Source organism: Corvus hawaiiensis, chromosome 3, assembly GCF_020740725.1.
Source record: "Corvus hawaiiensis isolate bCorHaw1 chromosome 3, bCorHaw1.pri.cur, whole genome shotgun sequence".
Taxonomy (NCBI): Eukaryota; Metazoa; Chordata; class Aves; order Passeriformes; family Corvidae; genus Corvus; species Corvus hawaiiensis.
In genome coordinates, this window is record NC_063215.1 from 32,204,770 (window position 1) to 32,227,286 (window position 22,517).

General features: G+C 38.7%; 1 protein-coding gene across 2 annotated transcripts in view; it reads left to right on the forward strand.

Annotated features, from left to right (window-relative positions):
- Positions 1-22,458, forward strand: part of CD109 (CD109 molecule) — a 70,609-nt gene extending 48,151 nt beyond the window's left edge. For both annotated transcript variants that reach the window (XM_048298359.1, XM_048298360.1), the window contains 9 exons: positions 1,140-1,368; positions 1,886-2,051; positions 3,143-3,333; positions 5,696-5,851; positions 5,937-6,002; positions 11,097-11,233; positions 15,401-15,557; positions 15,970-16,072; positions 18,431-22,458. In XM_048298359.1, the coding sequence (XP_048154316.1) occupies positions 1,140-1,368; positions 1,886-2,051; positions 3,143-3,333; positions 5,696-5,851; positions 5,937-6,002; positions 11,097-11,233; positions 15,401-15,557; positions 15,970-16,072; positions 18,431-18,621 (1,396 nt within the window). In that variant the 3' untranslated portion in view covers positions 18,622-22,458. The remainder of the gene's footprint in view (positions 1-1,139; positions 1,369-1,885; positions 2,052-3,142; positions 3,334-5,695; positions 5,852-5,936; positions 6,003-11,096; positions 11,234-15,400; positions 15,558-15,969; positions 16,073-18,430) is intronic.
- The last annotated feature ends 59 nt before the right edge of the window (positions 22,459-22,517 follow it).

Sequence of the window (22,517 nt, forward strand, 5' to 3'; positions counted from 1 at the left end):
TAGGCCAACTCTAAGGTCTTTCTTGCTGGATAACATATTGTCAAAGCCATTATTAGGGCGAGGCTTTTTAATTTTGCAAAAAAAAAAAAAAAAAAGATGAATTATTTTAACCAGGGAAATAGTTTAGTCTGAAAGTTTTTGCTGTTGCTTTCCTCAAAAGAATGAAGAATAACAATTGAATTAGTTTTTCTTGCACTTGACTGAAACCATTTAGGGCTATGTGATCATCCCTGCTTCAAGCAGATTTTCAGTTATCTCTGTACTGGAGGCTGAAGACTGACTGAGACATTTTGTAGGGGGTGAGCAGAGTTACTGGTGGTAAAAATTTTGTTCTACTTGCCTCTCTCACATTTCCTTTTATTGAGACTATAAGCACAGCTGAAAAAATCTTTACAGTGCTGTGTTTCACTCCAGGAAGCATACAGAGCATAGTTGTGGAAGCCAGATAGATAACGGAGACAGGTTCCACCACTTTGTTCAGCTAACCCTTGCTCACTTTAGATGTACTTATGTATTCCAGTACATGCTTCTGTCTTTGCTTAGAACCATCCCAGTTACTGTGCCACTGAAAGAGACTTTCTTCTGGAGTCAGTGGGCATCTTTCATTGATATCAGCAGGATTTGCCAGTACTGGCAACTCTAGTACTTAAATAGTTCAGTGACAAGTTACCTGAATGCACATTTGGAAAGACGGAGTCGAGAGATAATTTGGGATTATTAATAATAAAACAACAAAGGTTGTTTCAAGGATGTCATTACAGGGATAGTGGTGGTAATTAACATCACACTCATAACTGCATTACTTTGTAAACTATAACTTCTGTCTAGCAGCAGAAGGCAGGAGAGCAACCTTTGAATAAAGATATACATGTGCTGGCAGACGTAGAATCTATACTCTGTATTTATTTCTGAAGCACAGCAGATGGAGAAGGGGTGCTCTTCAGGAACAAGGATATATCTTCATTTTTTGGTGGATTAAGTTTAGTCTACTTGCTTATCTGGGTGAGGCATTCATTTTACTCTGCTTGGGAGGGGTGTGTAGAACACCTTATGCTTTACAATATTCTTACATCATCTGAAACAGAGGAAGCTGTAATGCCTGGCTAATTTTGACTTACCTGATGAATCTTTTCCCCAAGGTTATCAGCTTTTGTATTGAGATGTTTCCTTCAAGCTCGTCCATTCTTAGATATTGACGAGGATGTACTCATGGATACAGCTAAATGGATTGTCCGTCATCAGAAATTAAATGGGGAGTTCCAGGAGCCTGGGAAAGTGTTACACAGTGATCTTCAAGGAGGCACCAGTAATCCAATTACTCTCACAGCTTACATCATGTCATCCCTCCTAGGGTTCCCAGATAAACAGGTATTGGAATTCATAAGTATGATTCGTAGTTACAGGAACGCTTCATAAATTTTCATAGTACATGGCAAACACTTGGTACTTTTAAAGAAATAGAGGGATATTTGAACACAGGCAAAATTTAACCTCATTTTGTTGAACATCCTTTAACTATTCAAAACAATGCAAAGTTGTGTTAAGCCCTTCAATTTTGTATTTGCAAAATCTAAAGGCAGTTTCTGTTAGCAAGAATATTGTCATGACTTTAGTCCAAGAACTTGCAAAGAAATTTCTTGGGGGAAACTAGTCTTAAAGATGTTAAGTAATTCCAGTTGATTTAATTGAAATTACTCATTTTCATAAAAGACAGTGCCAGATCAAAAGGCTTGCCTTTGAGGTTCGTGTCTGTGACTCTGAAAGAGATTTCTCATTATTTTTTGGTCATAATTTTTCTGGTTCTATACGAATTTTTCTTTTACATTTACTATTCCAAGATCTATTTTATTCACTGTATATTCTTCAATATTATCTTCATTTCCAGCATGCTTATGCCATCAAGACTGCTACAAACTTTCTAGAAGATAAATTAGGTGAAGGCATTTCAGATAATTACACATTGGCACTTGTGACATATGCATTGTCCTGGGCAAAAAGTACAAAAGCAAAGGAAGCACTGAATATGCTGAACCAGAGAGCAGAACACCAAGGTACTGCACAAGTATCTTACTCAGTTGTACAGACAGATTTTTGTCAAATTGAAAAATGCCTATCATATATCTAGAGCTGTATATTCAGAATTCAGATCTGTTCTGAGTATGATATAGAGAATTAGCTAAGAAATTCTAAGACAGCCTTAATGAGAAGTGTCCATAAATGAATGACGATTCACAAGAAAGCTTGTGCTTTCAGTCTCAGTGTTCCTGATAGGAGTACTGGGATGCTGTTGAAGAACGACTTGTCAGTTTTCCTATTTTGTTATGCACACTCGTAAGATCAGCATGGTTAAAGAGGGGTAGATGGATGAAGTTAACTATTCCAGTGTAGTTTGGAGAGATCAGGAGGGTGTTGGGGGCTAATGAGTATTAGAATGAAGAGGTGAAGTGTTGGACTTCTGTAAGGCAATACAGAGGTCTGTTGCACTTTCCCTGAGGACCTGTCATCTCAGTATGTTTAATGTCTTTCAAGTTTAGCACAGCTGAATTCTTCTTCCTAATTTGGGGGAGGAACAGACCATATGGAGTATAAGAAATGGAAGTTTTTGGCTCAAAATAGTAACTGTCCTCTTGAAAAATCCAGAGGAATTCATGTTGTAGCCTAGCAACGGAGCCTCTTGAGTGTCCCTCTATGTTTACTGAATTAGGCCTTTTGGACAGTCACTTCTGGGACGAGAAGTCATTTTTTTGGGAAGGATCCACTCAAGAATGAGTCTAGTGAGCAGCTGTGCTGCCTGAGGTGCCTTCTCTAGTCCTGAGAGAAAGGAGCACTGTAACAAGGTGGCCTTTTCACAAGGGCTCTTTTATGTGAGCACTTCAGGCTGACAAGGAAGGGATCAATGTAAAGTTCACTGAAATCAATTGAGTGACTGTTTGGACTCCAGCTTTTTTTGTATCTAGAGTCAAACATTGCTAAGGAAGTACTTAAGTCAGTCCTTCATGGAACACATGCCTAAACTTTGATTTCATAGATCCTTGCTAGGGCCCACGTGTAAGCATTAATGAAGAGGTTTCCCCTAAGACTTTCCCAGAAATCCAAAGACTTCAGTCTGTGGATCTGAGGTTATTATTGGTTCTTTTTACAGGAGAATTTCGTTTCTGGGTAACACCTGCTTCTGAAATTTCTGACTCATGGCAGCCACGGTCCATTGATATTGAACTTGCAGCATACGCTCTGCTCTCTCACTTTCATCAAGACAGATTAGCTGAGGGGATCCCTATTATGAAATGGCTAAGTCATCAAAGAAATCACCTTGGGGGATTTTCATCTACTCAGGTAATACCTTGTCTTAAGGGGCTTTGCTATACTTTCTAAACTAGCAGTGTATATTTAAAAATAAAAAAAAAAGGACCATTTTTTACATAGTAATTACTGAGTTTTGTTTTGCTGTAGCTACCTTGGTTACGTACAAGCCTGCGTTATTGGCATCTTACTCCTGGACTGCCAGTTCTAGTATTTTTGGCAAGTCTAATAAAAAAGAGAATTAGAGGGAGACCTTCTTTACATAACGTATTAATAACAAAACAAATTAAGAAGAAATAGTGATGCCCATGGAAAAGTAATTAAACATATTTTCGAAATAAGTATGATGAAACATCTATGCTTACTTTCTTTCCAAGGAGAGAAACCTCTTTTTATTCTTACCATGTGCGGGTCCTCAAACTCCTGAAAGGCTATTAACTTAGCGTTTAACTAAGGGGAGTAGGTTTTAGAAGAACAGCCTAACCTAATCCCTCTGTTGGCAGTTGGTCTTAACTTAATAATGTACTTTGTCCTTATTATTGCATAGATTTTTGATGGGCCATGAAATTTGGAAGATCTTCACTATCTCCAGGAGGTTTCCATGTTATTAAAGCCACATCTTATAAGTTGTGCTGGCATCCAAAAAAATTAGATAGTACTTTGGATTGCACTGGTTTAAACTAGCTTTTAAATTAACTGCAAATGCTGGTCACAGTAAAATGCTGCTTGGTACCAAGGTGTACAGGCTATCCTTCATTATTTTCAGATGTTGGTTAGTATTAATCTGAGAGAAATATGTTCTGAGTAAAACGCAATTTAAGAACCAGGTGGGTTCCCCTGAGTTATTAGTGCTTTCCTAATGTGTTAATTCTTGCTTATTTTTTGGAGAAGTTGATTGAAGCACTAAATGAGTTAACAAAATCTTATTCTTCAGAAACCTATTTTATGTAAAAGTTTGAAAATCTAGCAACATATCATTTACCCTTGAGGGTAAAATTAAGAAATTAACTTAATCATTTTGTTCTTCCATAGTCTAAACTGTTTTGATCTCAAAATTACTCCAGTGTCTTCCTAGATGCCTTTTTTAATTTGTAGAAATGACTCCATAGTTTTTTACGTAACTTCTAAGATCTCTTTAAAAGAGTTTATTACATAAGAAACTTAATATATTGTTGAACAATAAGGAGGAAAGTATTATGTTGCATATGTGATGCTTTATGAGTTAGGGTGTGGTAATTCACCATAATCTGTATACATGGTGCAGTTTACTGGGAATTTGCAGTTGCTAATCAGCTGATCTTTCTGGATTTTAAGAAATCAGTGAAGCAGGTCATCTCACACAAGGATGTGGCATGGGAAGGAGAGTGGGTTTGTTACCTGTTAAGAGTAAAAAGTCAGCACATGCTGGCCCCTTAAGGTATGGTACCGTCACCATGTTGTAGGGAATGAATTCCTGTTATGTTAGAATTTTGTTACTAGAAGTGGCCTAATAGTAAATCAAGTATCTGTATGTCAAGCCTGAAAGGCCAATTTCTTCACTCTGACTGGTTAAAAGTAAGTGCAAAATGAACTGCATGAACAGCAAAAATCCCTGAGAAGATTAGAGACATTAATTTAATTACTGTATTTGTTCCCAGAAAATAGTGGATGTTAAAATTCTCATTCCCTAAACTGTGCTGGACCAAATGCTCAAACTCCACCTCTTGTGTTCAAAACCTGGAGAGCTAAGCCTACAATCACGCACAAAGGTGAAAAAAAAGAATTTTAGATACATATATGCCAGTGTGTTTGTAAGTATATTTTGCAGTGGTTAAACAATTGCACAAAACCTTTGGATCAAATACAGAGTGTAAACTGGGCTGAAACCCTTTGAAATTGTTGTTGAGTGTCTGATAAAATTAATTTCAGCCTTTTTTTAAAATAAATGTTAATAATTTTTCAGACTTGTAGCTTGTCAATGATGAACACACCCTGAACAACTCCTCTGCAGTACTGAATATTTAATGCATAGTCACTAAATAAATCTAGGAAGTAGCAGTATCGTTACTTTCCTCTGTGTTTTTCTCCATGGTTGGTGTGGTGTGTAATCTTGACTCTTGTGTTTTTCAGCTTGTCAGGTGTTCTAGGTACCTTGCACAAGAGGAAAACTTCCTTAGCTGGGTCCCACCTCATTTTCCATTTCCACTGTAGCTAACTTCTTGCCTTGTGTTGCTATCTCTCTTCTGTGCTGGGACCTTCCTGCCAGGGGAATCCAGAGATGTGGAGATGGCTGCATGAAGACTCCAGCATAATCAACAAATGGGTCTATGCAGGAACTACAAGCTCCCCAAGGCATGGTCTGTGTGCTGTGCCAGCTGCTTCTTTTCAATACTGAAGGGTTTCTTTCTCTCAACAGGACACAGTGGTGGCTCTACAAGCCTTGAGTCTATTTGCAGCTCTCACTGCAGCAAGCAAAACAGAAATGGATATAACAGTGACAGCCCCTTCTTTGGAAGTGCCAGAAACATTCTCAATTGATACTCGAAACCGTTTCCTGCTTCAGGCCAAGGAGGTACTGTAAAAAGTGAGGAATACTTTTGTAAAGTCTGCTGACCGAAAGTACTTTGAAAATACTGGTTTACTCATCTTTCTTCCAGATTCCCCCTGCACAACAAATGACAATTACAGTGTCAGCGGAGGGAATGGGATTTGCTGTTTTTCAGGTAGGCAATGCAGGCAATCAGGTAGGTATTCTTGCTAGAAATATGCTTTCTGCAAGGAAAGTGTATTTTGGAAGCTTTGTAGAACATGTTAATAGGAACAGTCTTCCAAAATGTCTTAAAACAGTAGCAAAGCAGTTTACTAATTGAGGAATACTGTGAATGAAATATGGACATATTCACGTTATTATTCTGACAAGTGGTCTGGCCTTTTAAGTAATGCTGGATGACTGACAGTTTTGGGGCACTTCCGTGGGCCAAAGCTGTATCAAAGCAATCTTCTCCTCCTGTGGAACTGCAATGTCCATTTGCAAGACAGAGGACTGCAGTGGTATGCTGGCAGGCACAGATTTCAGAGTAAAAGAGGTGTGTGGACTTGGCAGAAATGCCACATTGAGAACCTGTGGTAAACCATAATAAAGCACAGATCAGTAGAGAACAAGATTGCACTGCTAGTTATAAGAGTTTTCCTTTTATTGAAATAGAATGCAAGAAAAACTAAAAATAAGAGATTATTACAGCCAGGTTCTCTAGCAATTTTTACAGTGTTCTGAAATAGCATGAAAAACAGAGTCAAGGGATCCTGCAAACTACAAATAATAACAGACACTTAGCATCGACCAAAAGTGAGGGCGTGGCCGAGAGTGGAAGGAGAAATACCATATCAGAAGAAAACAGTGTTGGATCTAACTTGATATGGCCAGCAGTGGATCTCACTTCCCTGGTGCCCTCTCCATGATAATGGGTTGGAACCACACAGGCGAAAGAGAAGGCCTTTGAAAAGCTACAAATAATGCAGAAATACTAGTCTCTGAGCATGAGAGACTCATTTTATTCAAAGTGCAAACTTAAAGTTGCCGACTGTGTCACAAAACCAGAGTTCCTACTGGACTCCTAGTCATACTTGAGAAAACTGATCTAAGGCCACCTTTAATTGTCTCCATGTTTTATGCCAGGTCAGATTCCATCTCAAGTTCATCCAATCTGTCCTTCACTTTAGTGTTCTTATGCATCTGGGAAGCAAAAAATGCCTGATGATGGTTGGTAAATATCTTTATCTTTGGGATAAAGACCTTTTCAAAGAAGTCTTCACAGGTGCCTTTCAGCAGTGAACAGCAGCTGGACATACACCTCATTCATTCACCACCAGTCTGCAAAACACACAATGCCATAAATCACAACCCATGTTTATTAATTCCCAGAAGTACAAATGAAGTTTACAGTGAAGTTCAAAAGTTTCAGAGTATGATTTAGATTTAGGTTTGTAGGCCAAGATAGGAATGAACATCTCAGCAGGACTGCCTTACCACATCTATGGTTTCAGTGTGTGTGTGTGGAATGTAACAAAGTGGAGCTCCAGAACAGTTAAGACTACTTAACCCTAATAATTGTTGAGAACTACTCCCTAATACTAAGTCAGCTAATTTGTCAGGTGAGCTGATCAAAAACTTTTCAGCAAATTGTTTCTTGCTGGAAGACAGTGATACATTGAAATTTCATACCTTTTTTGAAAACACCTTGGTTCCAATTACGTTATTTCCAGCAGGAAAATTTTACATTCAAACCAGCATGTCTGGTGAAGACTGGGCAGAAGTCTTCCACCAAGAATAGCCAGTTGACTGTGGTGGGAGCACTCCCTGGGGGTGTATAGCATCAGGGTTTAAGTTCCCGGTTTGTTGCATGAACGTGGAAGTGTGCTCACAAAGAACTGCTGTTCAGGAACCAAGGCTAATGAACCTTGTTCATTTAGGTCACTGTGCTGTCACCTCTTTTCCTGAAGCTTTGAGTCATAGATGCTGTGACTTGATTCAGAATAGTGCACTTCACACCCTGGAGTAGTTCCTCCAAAACCTTGTCTTTGCTGAGATCAGTTCTTTCCTTCTGCTTTCTTTGGCAGGTCTGGTATTCTGAAAGAAAGAGCACTGAGGACATTGAATGAGATTTCTCTTTTTCCCAGACGCAAGCTAGGTCTGGATCAGATTTAATAAATCAGATAGCATATGACATTGCAATCACATTTCTTCAGCTGTGTTTCATTGTATTGGGCCTGCCAGAGTACAGTGGTAAGAATCACTGTTCTGGGATTTGACTTTCTTGCCAAATGTAGCATGTCAAAACAGTAATTCATTTAAATATCACACAACACAAGATTAAATCCATTAATGGAAACGTCTGCTTTCCCAACAGAATGGATTCTTAGGAAAAACCTTTTTTTTTTTTTTTTTTTTTTTTGGTGAAATCTCACTGTCTGTGTGTGCAAGTTGGCAGTGCATTCAGTCCTGATCCTTCAGGATCTCATGAAATGTATTTATTTTTGGATATTACGATTGCAAATGCAGACATTTATTTACAGCTTTTTGGTCCTGCTGTCAACCAAGTTTCCTAGCTCATCTCTCCATTATGTGAGTATATATCATGGGTGACCTAAGACACTGACTCTGCAAGAGAGAGAAGAGGATGGGTTGGGGTATTATGAGAGAGGCTCTAGAGAAAGGAGTCAAAAAAGCAATCTTCCCTAGCAGGCCTGCTGAAAATCTTGAAAGAAACACCTCTCTGCTGTCTAGAATGACTGTGAACTGTTCTTGACGCATGACTAAAATAATTGGCATGGGCCCATGCCTTCTTGGAAGGAAGGAGAATGCTGCTGAAATCCAGAACTACCAACTAGGGGAGGGTGGGACAGGCTCAAACAAGGGTGGGTATGGGAACCCCTACCCATACTGTATCCACCCACCTGTGGATAGGTGAACAAGATTTCCTTGATCTCCTGATCAGATGTAGAGAGGGAGTGAGGAAAAACCCTCGGAATCCCCTGTTACTCATTACTGGAAGCACTGACCATTTTTTCCACTCAGTGCATTTTTACTAGGCTTAAGCAGGGAACCGAATATTATTTAGTGTGATGGTGCTGTAATAGGTACATGATGAAATGCACACTTATTTCTGCATTACCATTTGAATGGATGTTAAGTACTCAAAGAGGGACAAAAAATATTGGAGATGTTTTCATTGAATTCACATCCTCAGTCAAGCTCATTTATGCTGCTAGTTGAAGAAGGATAGGCATTGATTAGGGCACTATAAATGTACCATATTTTTAGAAGTGTAGGGTAGTTGATAGTGTCAGCTACTATTATAAGCATCACTAGCTTTTAATTTTCTCTCCTTGGGTCTCTCACCAGAACTGGTTGCACTATTCACAAGACTGGACCAGTTCTGCCTTTAGCTTTGGCAGTTGTGTTTTAAAAGTTAAGGAATGCAGTTGGTCATTTTGTTAATTTAATGTGAGTTTCTGTATAATAGCCTTCTGTCCTCAAAGTGAGTGTGTATATAAAAGAAGGCTTTAATTAAACTCTGTGTTGTGAAAACATTTTCCTTCATTGTCAGGAGAAATCGGGAAAAGAAATTCAGACCATAACAGCAATAACTTACTCCATGAAAATACTAGCTGATTGACCTGTTCAGTATGTGGTTTCAGAACATCCTGCCTTGGCAGTAAATTCTCATTCATTAGCTTTTTCTGGCAAAAGTTAAAACTGTTTTGTTTCTATGATGACAGATTGTCGAGGCACTGCTTTTTGCATGCCTTTAACTGGCAGGCTTTCTATGTTGGTTTCATCCTTGGTACTGCCTTCTCCTGTGGAGCAGTTGTACGTGATAAATCTTCACAGTCGCCCTGAGTGCCTGTACAGAATTGGCTCTACACTACACAACGTGCTAAATTCAGCAGTGTTGGACAGGGCAATGGGAAGTATGTGTAGAGACTGAAAGAAGGAGCATAGTTTTTGTATCAAGAAGTGAGAGAGATGGCAGCAAAAGCAAAAATCAGAAATTAAAGACTCCTCTGTTTGCACAGACCTATAATTGACTAGCTAACCTATAACTTGGGACAAGCCTCTATCATGCCTTTAAATTTGGATTGACAGTTTTCCGTTTGCTACCTGAAACCTTTGTAGAAGGACTGTGATTTTTCAGAAGCACTCTTCATTCCCTTTTCTTTAGCCAAGCAAAATGCATGTTGGGGTCTTGCAAGGGGATTTTTGCCTCTTTCTACTTATTTTTCTACTAAAATCAAAGAAGAACCCTCTCACCATGCTATGTGTTTTATCTGGATGACTGAGGGAATGGATAATGATTGTTGTCATGACAATCTGGTGAAGTTGTCACTGACTGGAAAAGGGGAAATATAAGACCCATTTTTAAAGAGGGGAAAAAATTAAGACCCCAGAAACTACAGGCCGGTGATTCTTGCATTGGTGCCTGGCAAGATCATGGAGTGGATCCTCCTGGAAACTATGCTAAAGCACATAGAAACTGAAGAGGTGATTTGTGACAGCTAACATGGCTTCACTAATGGCCAACTGTGCCTGACAAATTTTTTTTGCCTTCCACGACAGGGTTACAGTATTGGCAGAGGTGGGAAGAGCAACAGCCGTCATCTGTTTGGACCTGTACAAAGCATTTAACACTGTTCTGCGCATCCTTGTCTCTAAACACAGGCTGAGAGCTCTGTCCTTTAGATAGACCAAATCTGTAGTTTTATCTTTGTACAGATGAACCAAATGATGAAACTATTTAACTGTAAGAAGGCTGTGGTATTCTGAGTTTGGAGTAACGTGCTATTCCTCGTCTGGTTTGAGTGTGTGAATGCAGTGACATGAAGACCGATGACATATTCTGTACATACACTATGTATTTGCTCTTGCTCTGCTTTTATATACAGCCTCTCTTTTAACCTGGTTTTATTCATCCTTTTTCGCACTGTCAGGAAGTAACTCACTATAAACCATCAGACAGCTACTAGGGAGAAAATTGTTGGTTGGCCTCCATCTCCCTTGTGTTTGCCTCAATTGTGTTCTGCTAATTCATAGGTTCTGCTGCATTTTGAAGTGTTCAAAAAGGGTATTTTTTTCACAGAATTCCTATGGAACTGATGTGCAGCTGTCAGACTTGAATCTGACTGTCAGACTCAGATTTGAGTCCACATGTGTTTTCTCATCTGAACACTCCTCTGGTGTTACACTGTTAGCAACTTAGTCTTTTAAACACTCTGATTTGCTTTACATGTCACCTCACGTCTGTACTTGAAATCCACAGCTCAATGTTGTGTACAACACAAAACACACCGATCAGAGGCTCAGATCTGTCCAAAATCAAGAAGCCTTTGACTTGAATGTTGATGTAAAGGATGATAGAGACGATAAAAACCATTTAACTTTGAATGTGTGCACAAGGTAGGTAAATCAGTTGGAGCATCTTATACACATCTTTGTATATACCAATTCTAGATTACTTTAAATAAACTAAATTATCCATTTGTTCATATGTATTTACTAATGTATGGGATGTAAATGTATAACTGAAGAGAATAAAACTTGCTTTGCACAAATGGTAGTAGTTAAACTAAGAAGCAATTCATAAGTCACTTTTTTCTGGCCAGGTGATATTTTTTTCCTGGTATGCATAAAGATGGAGGTATGTGGAAAAGTTTGTATGAAATACAAGAAAAAAACTCAAAGGTTTCTTTGGTGCAAGTGCTTTTGGGCTATAGGGATGAGTGTGGACAGACTTGAAAATTGAACCAGTATCTTCCACATTCTAACTTGTAGTAGCAAACTGTGACAAGTGCCTGTTACTCTTACCTTTCAAGAAAAGAATCCTTTGCTTTTGATATAGAGGTAGATAGGTTTTTTTGTAAAGAGAGAAGGAAGTTCTGAAGTGCTGAAAACACCATGAATTAAAGCAATTATTCTTTGGTCATCTATATGATAAACTTTGCTCAGAACAATTTTAGCAGGAGTCAAAATCCATATTTACATACTGATAAACTCACATTGCCTTATTGTGCAACTAACTTTGTGGTCTTTCATTTACCAGTATTAAAGAACTTGGTAATAGAATACAATACATGATTCTAGATTTGAAAGAGGTGAAGAGTTTTCCACTCAGGCTAATTCTGTTCTTTTTGCTGAACAATAGGGAGGGGGGCAGGAGGATATGGGAGAGTGTGTGCGTCTGGGATGATGTTTCTTGTTCAGTAATCAGCTACTAAGAATTGAGGTGAGACTGCTCAAGTATTATCTTGGGAACCATAGAACAGCCAGCTGGTGTTACCTGGATAGAATCTGGATCACGTGAGAATAGGCAGCATTGAACTGCATATTCCTAGGTCAGCCAGTCAACCAAGTTATTTCTTTGACTGCTTTGTGCCTCCGTTTTGCTTGCTGTGGAAGTGTTCATACACATATTTAAAAGGAATATTTGAAGGTGTTTATTTTCTGGCAGTTTCTTAGTATGCACGTCCTACTGAAGTTAAAGACCACTGCATATTTCATACGAAACCCTATAGGGCATTTTATCTCTCTCTATATATTTATGGTTTTTATCTTCTATCTTTTATTATCAACAAGGATGTTGTTGAGATGACTGTATTTGTTGTATTTAAGGATTTCATCTGTTTGTGAATACTTCCTCTAGAAACACTGTTTTCTTCTTGTGACATTATAATGGGTTCCTTGTAAGTGCAAGATTTGCAAAGTACCACCTAATCCACCGTGATTACTGTTACATGCCTTTCATCCATGCCCTCTTTTTACTATTTATTTAAACTTTGTGCACTGTGTGCCTAGAACTATTCTTATACTCTGCCTACTACAACAGAGCTGTGACTGGAGATGGAGCCTCTAGGTGACACCATCATACAAATAATCAGCTATAGAGAATATGATTTCAGTACAGAGGATTGATTGAATTTAGGAAATAGCCAGCAGGCATAAAGCCAGAGCTCTGTTTGTATATGTTTCTGGTATCCAGTTCAGTGACGCAGATGGTGGGCAGAGACACTAGAATACATGAGAGCTCTTGAAACAGAAGGGGCTTGTTCTCTTTTAAACTTTTCTATGAAGTCAACAGTGTTCTAAAGTGTAGCACAAACTCCTGATATGTAAAGGGCTTACATGCTGGGTTTGGGGTAAGTCTTTTCTGAGCAATCTGACTTTCTAGCTAAGACCTTTTACTTAAAAACACAGAGAAGAAGTGCGCCATTTCTCTGGGAAGTCTCTAGGGTGATGATGCTTTAATTGCAAAGTGTTCAAAGAATGGGGGAAATCTAGTGACATTAAAAAGCTGCCTCAACTTGGAACATTTAGTTAGTTCCAACATTAGTTCCATCAACTCTTATTGTGGAAAGTGGACTGATACAACTTTGAGTAAGTCTGTTTAAATTGCTTAGGCTACGGCTTCATCTCTGATTGCTTAGCTTGATAGACTAGTCATCTTCCTCTTCTTTTCCCTATAAATTGTATATATAATATATGCATTATCTATATTCCTAAATTAGTTTAAAGTTGGTCTACTTACGATCTTCTTAACATGATGTGGCTTTCTAGTAGAGAAACAAAAAGAGGTAAATATAGAAAGACTGCTGAAATCTCAACGAGTGGGTATGTATAGTCTAGCTATGGGTATGCATCTAGCTGTGGATGTACATAGTCAGGTACTGAAGGCTTCAACTTCACAATTCTTTTCTTTCTTTAATCTAGAGAATATCCACCTTCTCTCATCCAGCTTGGTAGTGGTTGGCTATGGTCATCTTAACTGGGTATAATTTATGACACTAGAGCAGGTGATGCCTCATTCAAATTGAAGTGGTTCTTGGTTAGAGGAGCTAGCTCACTCTCTGGGAGGCAGTGCCAGTTTTTTCTCAGTCTTACTGCCTGCATACCTTTTCCAGACATGGGAAACTTGATTGCTGATGGTTCCATTTACTCTCTCATTTCTGCTTTCTGCCTACACTAGCTTGGTGTTGTTTTCTCTTCTTTGCATCATCTGTGAGAGGGTCTCACCCTGATCTCATATTGCTGAAGAGCAGATACATAAAGTTCAACTGAAAACATTATGAGTTTTCTTCAGGCACAAGTTTCAAGTCTGTCTTTCTCTTACTGGTCATTCTTGCATGATGATTTTTTTTTTCTCCTTTTTTTTAAGAGACTGTGGAGTTGAAGAGATGGTACCACAACCCACCCCCAAGGCTGCCTCTCCTCCTTTTTGAGAGCCAGATCCTCCTCTTAACTTCTAGGGATATATCTAATTCACTTCTTGACAGTACCAAGGTAGTTTGGTTGCCTGTTGGTGTTTTAGTAGCACCCCAGGCTGGCTAGACAGCTTGGGTATTTTATTCCCCTCTTATTGGTAATTATGCAGAAATAATTACATCCAGTTCCAATTCAGTTATTTGTTTTCAATAGCAGCTACTTTGGCACAGCACATCATCGAACAGATGGTTTCATTTGTTTCTAATCTTAGGAGCCAGCTGAAGTCAGCAATTGTGCTGTATTTCTTTCAAAGTTGTATCTGCCTTGAATCAGCCAGGCTTAACAGCATTGCTTTGAAAGCAACTCTTCTCTTATATATTTTTTTAACTACCCAGCTCTACAAAGAAAGAGTTTAATTACTTTCAATACTGCCAGGGTTTTGAAATGAGGATTGGAGACGCTTCTGTTCTGGCAGAACAATAACAATTTACCTGCCATGCTAAGGCCGGGGAAACTTCTCTGCTACCTGCTTTATTTAAAGCAGTAGAATCTTTTGCAGGTTATTTAGGTGACACTTGTAGCACAGAGCACCATAAATATATTTTGATACATCTGTTAGGCACCATAGTGTGCAAGGCTTGCTCAATAGAGCAAACCTTTCTACTCCAGCATCTGGTTTTCACATTGGAAGAAGATGTAATAATAAGCGTTATTTAGGAAAAAAGAAGGGACTGGACTTATTAAATCTTTTTCCAAATATGCATTAATAACATGGCTATGCATTCTAAAAACTGAAACTTTGAGAAATAATTTGGTGATGACTTTGTTAATGGAACCATCAATCTCTATGAAGAAAATAGAAAAAGGTTTGGGAGACTTCTTTGGTGTATACACCTGTATTTTGGCCTCCAGAATGAAAAAAAGCAAAACAAAGCGTGCATAAGAGGAAATATATATATTTCAGTACAAGAATTCCTACAGCAGTTAGTTAATTGCCTCTTTAGAAACATGCTTAATTGAAATAATTTCTGCGTATTTGTAATATAAACTTGGAGTAATAGATGCCGATTGAAAGTTCCTCCTGATGTTGGTGTAGTCTCTCATATGATTCATGTATTGCAGTTTTCTCAGTGCTAAACCAGCTTTTGCATATGTGGTTAAAATTAACAGGCAAAATAATTGAGAAATTAATTATTAGCTCTTTATTATTAGAAATTTCCTTGGTAGTATTTTGTTCCATTTGTTTCCTAAATATTCTTAAGCATTATTACTACGTTTTTTGGGATTTAAAGATGATCAAACGTTTTCTTTGGAGAGTGGGCTACTGTATTTCTACTAAAAGTATCTTTGTCTCTGTGCTTTGAAAAGGTACTTTGGCTCTGGCACGGCTTCCAGAAGTGGTATGGTCCTCATGGAGGTTGGCTTACTCAGTGGTTTCTCTCTGTCACCAGATTTTGTTCCATTAGACAAGACAGTTAAGAAGACGGAAAAAGACAATGGAAAAGTCAACCTATACTTAGACTCTGTAAGTTGGAAGTAACAAAAAAATGTGTTTGTGGTGATGTTAATCTTGATTCTAACATTGTTAGGCTTAAATTTGGAACGACGTTATGATTGTATTCTTTGGGGAAATCAACATCTGCTATTTATGTTGAATTAATAGTTCTTCTATTTTTTGGTGAGACTGCTTGGATAGGTGCAACTCAGTTGTATTTGTAAGGGGTTTCTGAATTAGGCCTCTTAAAAATCACACATAAGAAGGCAGACATTTCAAGAAGTCTGTAATTTGACCAAAAGACTGCAAATGAGATAAGCATCTTCCTATGCATCCTGACTCTTAAGCCTTTAGAAATGGACTACTGCTGAGCTAAAAGTCCTTACCTCTTCCATGAAGCCACCATCCCCAGGGTTCTCAGGGTGTTTCTCTTTTTTCCTAGCTAAACGAAACACAGGTTTGTGTGGATATTCCAGCTGTGAGAGACTTCAAGGTGGCAAATATCCAAGATGCTTCAGTGACTGTAGTGGATTACTATGAACCTAGTAAGTGTCAGTCATTTCAAATGGGACTTAATTATTCAGAAGTTTAAAAGAAAGTTTTTTCTTGTAGAAATAGGAGAAATTTTAGTGAAGAGAAAGCTGCATTGAACTGTCGTCTTTTTGGACATGAACATGCCCAATTTGCTAACAAGTAGTAGTGTTTTCCCATACCTATTGTCCTAATGGGTTGGTTCCTCAGTTGGTCCAAACTCTGGCCCAGTGTGTTCCCAAAACTGTCAAAATGAAGCAGGAACTTCACTGTGATTCACTTACCAAGTTAATAATTACCTCTCGAGTAGCTTTACCATCTGTTTCTTACTTAAACTAAGAGTCCTTCACTGGAGAAAATGCCAATGTTTTGACTTCTGTTGTTACCTAAAAAAGGTGTACATTGGAAAAACAGTTTCAAAGGGGTTTTTTTTTGGGGGGGGGGGGGGCAGAGGGAAGTTTGGGTTTGTTTGTTTGGTGTTTGTTTTTTTTTTTAATTGGTTGTTGTTTTGTGGTTTTTTTTTTAGTTGGTGTTTTTTTTGTTTTTTTTTTTTTAGTTGGTGTTTTGTATGTGTAGCATGTGTTTTAGAGATGGGCAACAGTGTACAAAGCTCTTTGGCAAAATTAAAAGCAAGAAAAAATTACAGGCTGCTGGAGAGGATACTAGGTTTTCATTGCATGAACCACCTGGTACATTATGAAGGATTTGGGCTTGGTTTGAGATAAGGCATAAGAAAGTTGTACATTTTTTTAGCACAATACAATTTTTTCATGTTTTTTTAGCACAATACAAAAGACAACCAAATATGTGTGCTACTTTAGCTAGATGATCACATTTAATCTATATAGGCTGAAATTCTTGTTCATTCACAGAATTTTAAAGTAAAATAGGAAATTGGTCGTTGTAAGCACACTCACCATTAATTAGAGCATGTTTTAAGGGCTAGTGGCTTAAAAAATTACAGCAAGTTTTTATTTGAGAGAAACACATAAGATGTAGAATCTATGGCCGAAATGAATTTGCAGTTCCTTGGAGAAGAGCTCAGGGCCACATCTTGTATAAGAATGCTATTAGATAGGCTAATAAATATGTGTATTGTAAAGTCACAGGTAAGTTTTTATTGTATTTAAATAAATTCAGTCCATAAATTCTCAGTTAGCAATATTAATATTAAGGACCAAAATTCATGTTATGTAACTGGTGCTGCAGTTTCTTTAACTTCAAGGAAATTTTTTGTGCAAGTATTAGTTTACAAGACCCCATTCCTGTTACTATATAGCGTAGATATATTATTGGTCAACATATATACGTATGCCGTGACTGAGTTCTTCTGGGAGAACTCCATCCTGTCTAATACAGGCATGTGCTTTGATTTTAATTTATTGTTTTCCATCACTGTTGTCGTTGGTGACCCAAGCTACAGGGATATATTTTATGTGATGGTGACAGTCAGATTCATGTCATATTGAGAGCTAGGAAATGTGTAGAGGTCTCCTGCTGCGGCATTTATTGATAAATGTGATTTCGTTGTGGCAGATAGCACAACTGGCATAGGTGTAAGAGCTGGCTTGGACGCCGGAACAGCAGTATTCTCTTACCTCACTTTTTAGAAGTAGTCAGGTGTCACTGTTGGGTAACCATTTTGGCCCATAAAATTACATATTTTTTAAATATCCTGAGGCTTGTAATGAAACTGAATATCATTTCAGTTTAAAGATGCTACTACTAAAAATAGAAGTTGCAAGGTCTCTAGTTGGAAGGAAGAAAAGAAAAAAAGCCACTGTAGGAAACTGCAAAAGCTTGTTCTGTGAGCAATTACCATGCAGTGATGTTTCTGAAATGAGTATGATTTGTCAGACTTCTAGTCTGGCTCTGTAGCAACCCTTTGGGGAACAGGAGAGTAAAATACAAGAGCAGGACCTAGGTGAGGTAAGCAGTCCCAGATTCAGGAAGTGGAAGCTCCCAAACATGATAGCGAGAGAAAGCATCAGTTAGGAGAGAGCTCACTCTTATTGTTATAGCCAACAACCTGCCAGGTAAAGCATCTGAGTTCCTTTGTTATGTAGGTAGGGGCAAAATTCCTTTAAAAAGGTTTGTCCAAGGTTTGTGAACAGATGTGTCTAATAGCTGCGATTGAGTCTGTGAGAGTGTGCCTTTCATCAAGCATTGGTCCAAATACATTGAGGTGTTCTGGGTGAAGAAGAAAGTTTAATGACTGGGCCTAAATACCAACTCTGGGAAGTGTTTTGCAGTGTATGAGGAAGTCTGCATCAGAGTTTAGTGCATCCTTTAAAAGTGATTCCTTTTTGAAGCTGTGTTCTTGGTCAGTTTTCAAAGTTCATTAACTAATGTTAACTAACTTTTCTGAACAGGGAGAAGAGCAGTGAGAAGCTATAATTCAGAAGTAATGCAAAGTATAACCTCTTGTGACTTCTGTGAAAACGACTGCAACCTTTGCCACCGAGATGGTTCTGCAGCCTTGCTTCAGCACTCTTCATTGGCCTCCTTGTTCTGTGTGCTCTTTGTCCTTCATGCAAACTTCCTGTGCAGTTGGGTGCTGTAAAAGGAAACCGATTATGTTTCACATCTAAGGTTTCCATAAATTATCCAAAGAAAATTTTATGTTCAGATACCAGCCCGTCTTTAGTGATTACCATGACCAAACTCCTGCTGTGTTCAGGGAGAACTGGGCTGGCCCATATGGGAAATTTCTGGCTGTGCCAGAAAACTTCTTTAAGTGTCTGCTGGGAAAACCTTTCCAAGTGGTAGTTTCATACTGAACTTATTTTCTGAAGAAGCACAGAATTACTGAGAAAGCAGTGTGATAAAATGTAAACTTAGCTCCATATTCCCACTTTGTTTTTACCCCAGCTGTGCTTGTTTTTTAGGGATGCATGTTAGTTTACCATGCTTTTCCAAAACACTATCTGCTTCTCCATTAGGGTATTGATAAGCAATGATAGGAGCTTGGTATCAGAGCTCACTTTGTTCTGTTCTGAAGATGTGACACTTAAAATTAATACTGAATTTCTCTGTGTGCTCTCATGGGACATAATATGAAAAAAAAAAGGAGGAGCTGGCTTCAGAGCAGATCCAAGAGCCAAAAAGTACTGCATTTACAAACTGCTGAATGCTCCAGAAAGTTGTCAGTCTTCTTTTTTTTTAATAATTAGAGAGAAGGTGGATTTTTTTGTCAATTCCTAAGCTAATCCTGCTTGAAAATAAGGCCTCAGGATGTTCTCATGCATTTTACTCTGAAAGGCTTTTTACTGTAAATGCATCAGAGTGTTTTTCAGACTTCATTTTTCCAGGGTTATACAGAAACAAATGCAATTCTCCTTCCATATGAGAATGCTGGTGTCAGCTGGCATATATTTATGGCCAGATGAAGGAAGGTTGCTTTGAACGTGTTCTGGTTTTTGGATGTCTTCTAGAAATGTCACTCTGGGGCATCATTTTTGTCTTGCGCTTTCAGTGTCATCTTGTCAACAGTTCGAGTGGCATAATCCCAAACAGTTGTTTACTGCTCTCAGTGCCATGTGAGTTGGTGGCCCTGGATGTGCACCCTGTTGCTGGTGGTGGGAGAGGCTTTTAGGAGGCATGGGCTGCATAAGCATTCAGTCCAGCCAAACAATTCACATGCTTGCTTAACTTTAAGCGCATCTATGTGTGCTCAAGTGCTCTGCTGAAGTGGAATGGAGGAGAGGGATGGTGAAAAGTAGCAGGCAGTTTTACACCCAAACCTGCTCTTTGCACATGGAGAGAATTAGAGATCTCTGTGGATACGGAAATGTGTGAGCTTGGGAGCTTATTGCCCCTGAGTGAGTGTATGAATGCCTTCCCTGTCTGGCAGCCAATCTGTCCTTCTTGAACACTATCTGTAATATCTAATGCTTACTTCTTTTTGATAAAGCAGCCAAGCTGTTACACTCATAGTTACTAAAATGAAGTTAATAGCTGTCATGCTGACTAAAAGAGGTGGAAATTATAATTTCTATTGATTTCCTTTCTTTCATACTTTTTGAGACGGAGTGTGTTTTTGTGCACATGTAATAATATGGCAGCCACTTTCCTTGAGAAATTTCTAATTTTATTCAATTTTTGCTACTGCTTAAAATGTATATTTTTGTATTTGTGCTCATCTATAATTGTTCACAAAGGAAAATTTGCATAGTAGCATGGGAAGAGGCCTGAACTTCCTGAACTGCGAGTGCCTTCTAATACCAATGTATAGATTTTAACTGCAGAACTAGTTTAGATGGGGTTATTTGTTTTACTTCACCTGTTTTTGGAATTTGCAATGTTTTTCACAAACTTGGGGTTCTGTCCTATTTCTCAGGCAGAGCTTAGGCCTCATTATTCATGGCCCATTCAATGCTTTTTACTTGTCCTTGGTGTGTTTTGGATTTAGCCTTTTGAGTAGTTAATTAGTGCCTGAGCAGAGTGTGTGTGCTGCTCTAACCCACATGAAGTAATGTATTTATTGAAGCCAAACACACTGCTTAGTCAGTGAGCAGGGTCTCACCCTCTGTAAGCCATGTAACTTGGTTATGTGGGTCCAGAGCTAAGAGAAATGAAGATAACAGACTTAAAAAACATCTCTGCATCTCAAATCCTTTATTCATTTATGGGAGCCTAGATCAAACTGTGCCAAGTGTAAGATACGGAAAAAATTCTCATCTGAACTGGGATGTGTTTTGCTGTGGGTTTGATTTCTTGTGACCTATGAAAGTTGGTCTTCTCTTGTCTTTGAGAACAGCAGACTTCACACGTCATTTGCCTCCCTTTAATATAATTTCAAGAGCCCAAAGCTCGCATACTTCCAGCAGAGCTTCTAATAGGCACATTGGTACCTGATTAATCGTAGGATAAAGGTGGAGATAAATTACTCCTTCGCAGTAGATAGTAGGAATAAATTAGTTCTGTTTTGCATGCAGTCCAATAGTCCTGAATATTCTCCAAGAAAAACGGATTTAAATTGCTTAGTTGAGTTTTGGACAGTGCAGCTTTTACTAGTATTCCCTTACATTTGTTTTTGAGACAAACAACACATGTTTTTAAATGGCTTTTGGCTTCCTTGCACACTATATTAAGAACTATCAGTCATAATGCACCATGTCAGGGAAATTGCTGGAGTCAGTGAATAAACATCCTCTTTTATTTTACTTTTTTCTCTACAGCAGGCATATTATGGCAGACATCCAAATCTGCATCTGTATCAAGCTATTTTAAAAGAACAGTGTACATTGTATGACTTCAAACAAATGTTTACACCAGGTGGCCTTTAACATTCCTGCATCAGTGCCTTCAGTCACTTTGCAATAGTGGCTGGTGCTTTGAGTTGCAGAAAATAAAATTTATGCTGTGTTGGCAGTGAATGGAACAGCAGAAATGGAATATTATTTGGCATAGTGACTTCTTTTCTTTCCTCATCATTGTGTGGGAACCTTTACACAAATGCTCAGCATATATATTATCCCCATTGCTTCGTAACATCCGTTTTGGATGTTAGGGAGGCCATGCTCACAGCGAAGTTAATAGGAAATCTTGTAGCAAAAAATGTTTTTGAACTCTTTAGCAACAAGGTCTACAAGGAGCTTTAAGGAGTGATGCTAAAAACAGTCAGGTAAAGGTGTTTTGTGGTGAAGCCTTCATGTTGTATTGCCTGAACATTTCTGCTGTTTCATTGAAATCTGAATGTGCTCTGGTACTTCCCATGCCCTTTTCAGCCATGTCAGAGGACATGGTCTGTCCAGGGCTAGGACTGAGTCCAAAACTGAACTATAAAGCATTTTAACGGTATTCCCCCCAAATTCTACTTCTGCTGTCATCCATGATCCTGGCTGAGATTTCCTCTACAGGTTTTAATGTGGGTGTCATTTAGAGTTCATCTATACTAGATGCTGTTTTACAGAACAGGGAATGAGTGTTACTTAACAGGTTTAGAGCACTTCACAGTCTGCATGCTGGGCCAGCTCTGTGGCTGGTTTGGTTCCCAGCATGGCACCACCATAGAATCATTTATGTTGGAAAAGACCTTTAAAATCATTGGGTCCAATCATTAAGCTGGCATTGCCAAGTCCACCACTAAACTGTGTCTCCAAGCGCCACATCTATATGCCTTCTAAATACCTCCAGGGATGGTGACACCACTTCTTCCACTGGCAGCCTGTTATGATGCTTAACAGGGAAGAAATTTTTCCTAATATTCAATCTAGAACTCCCCTGGCACTAGTGTCAAACACAAGCAGTGCAGGTATTCCCAGTTTGCTTCCATACCACATGCTCCCGTTCACATCACAAGCAGGAGCTTGTGGCTTGTGCACATCAGTGGCATGATAAAAGGGGGAAGTGCCAGACTGGTGCAGGAGAAGCATGAGGGCCAGATCCAGTGTTTATAGAATCACAGAATGTGAAGGGGTTGGAATGGATGTTCCAGATCATCTAGTCCCAGCCCCT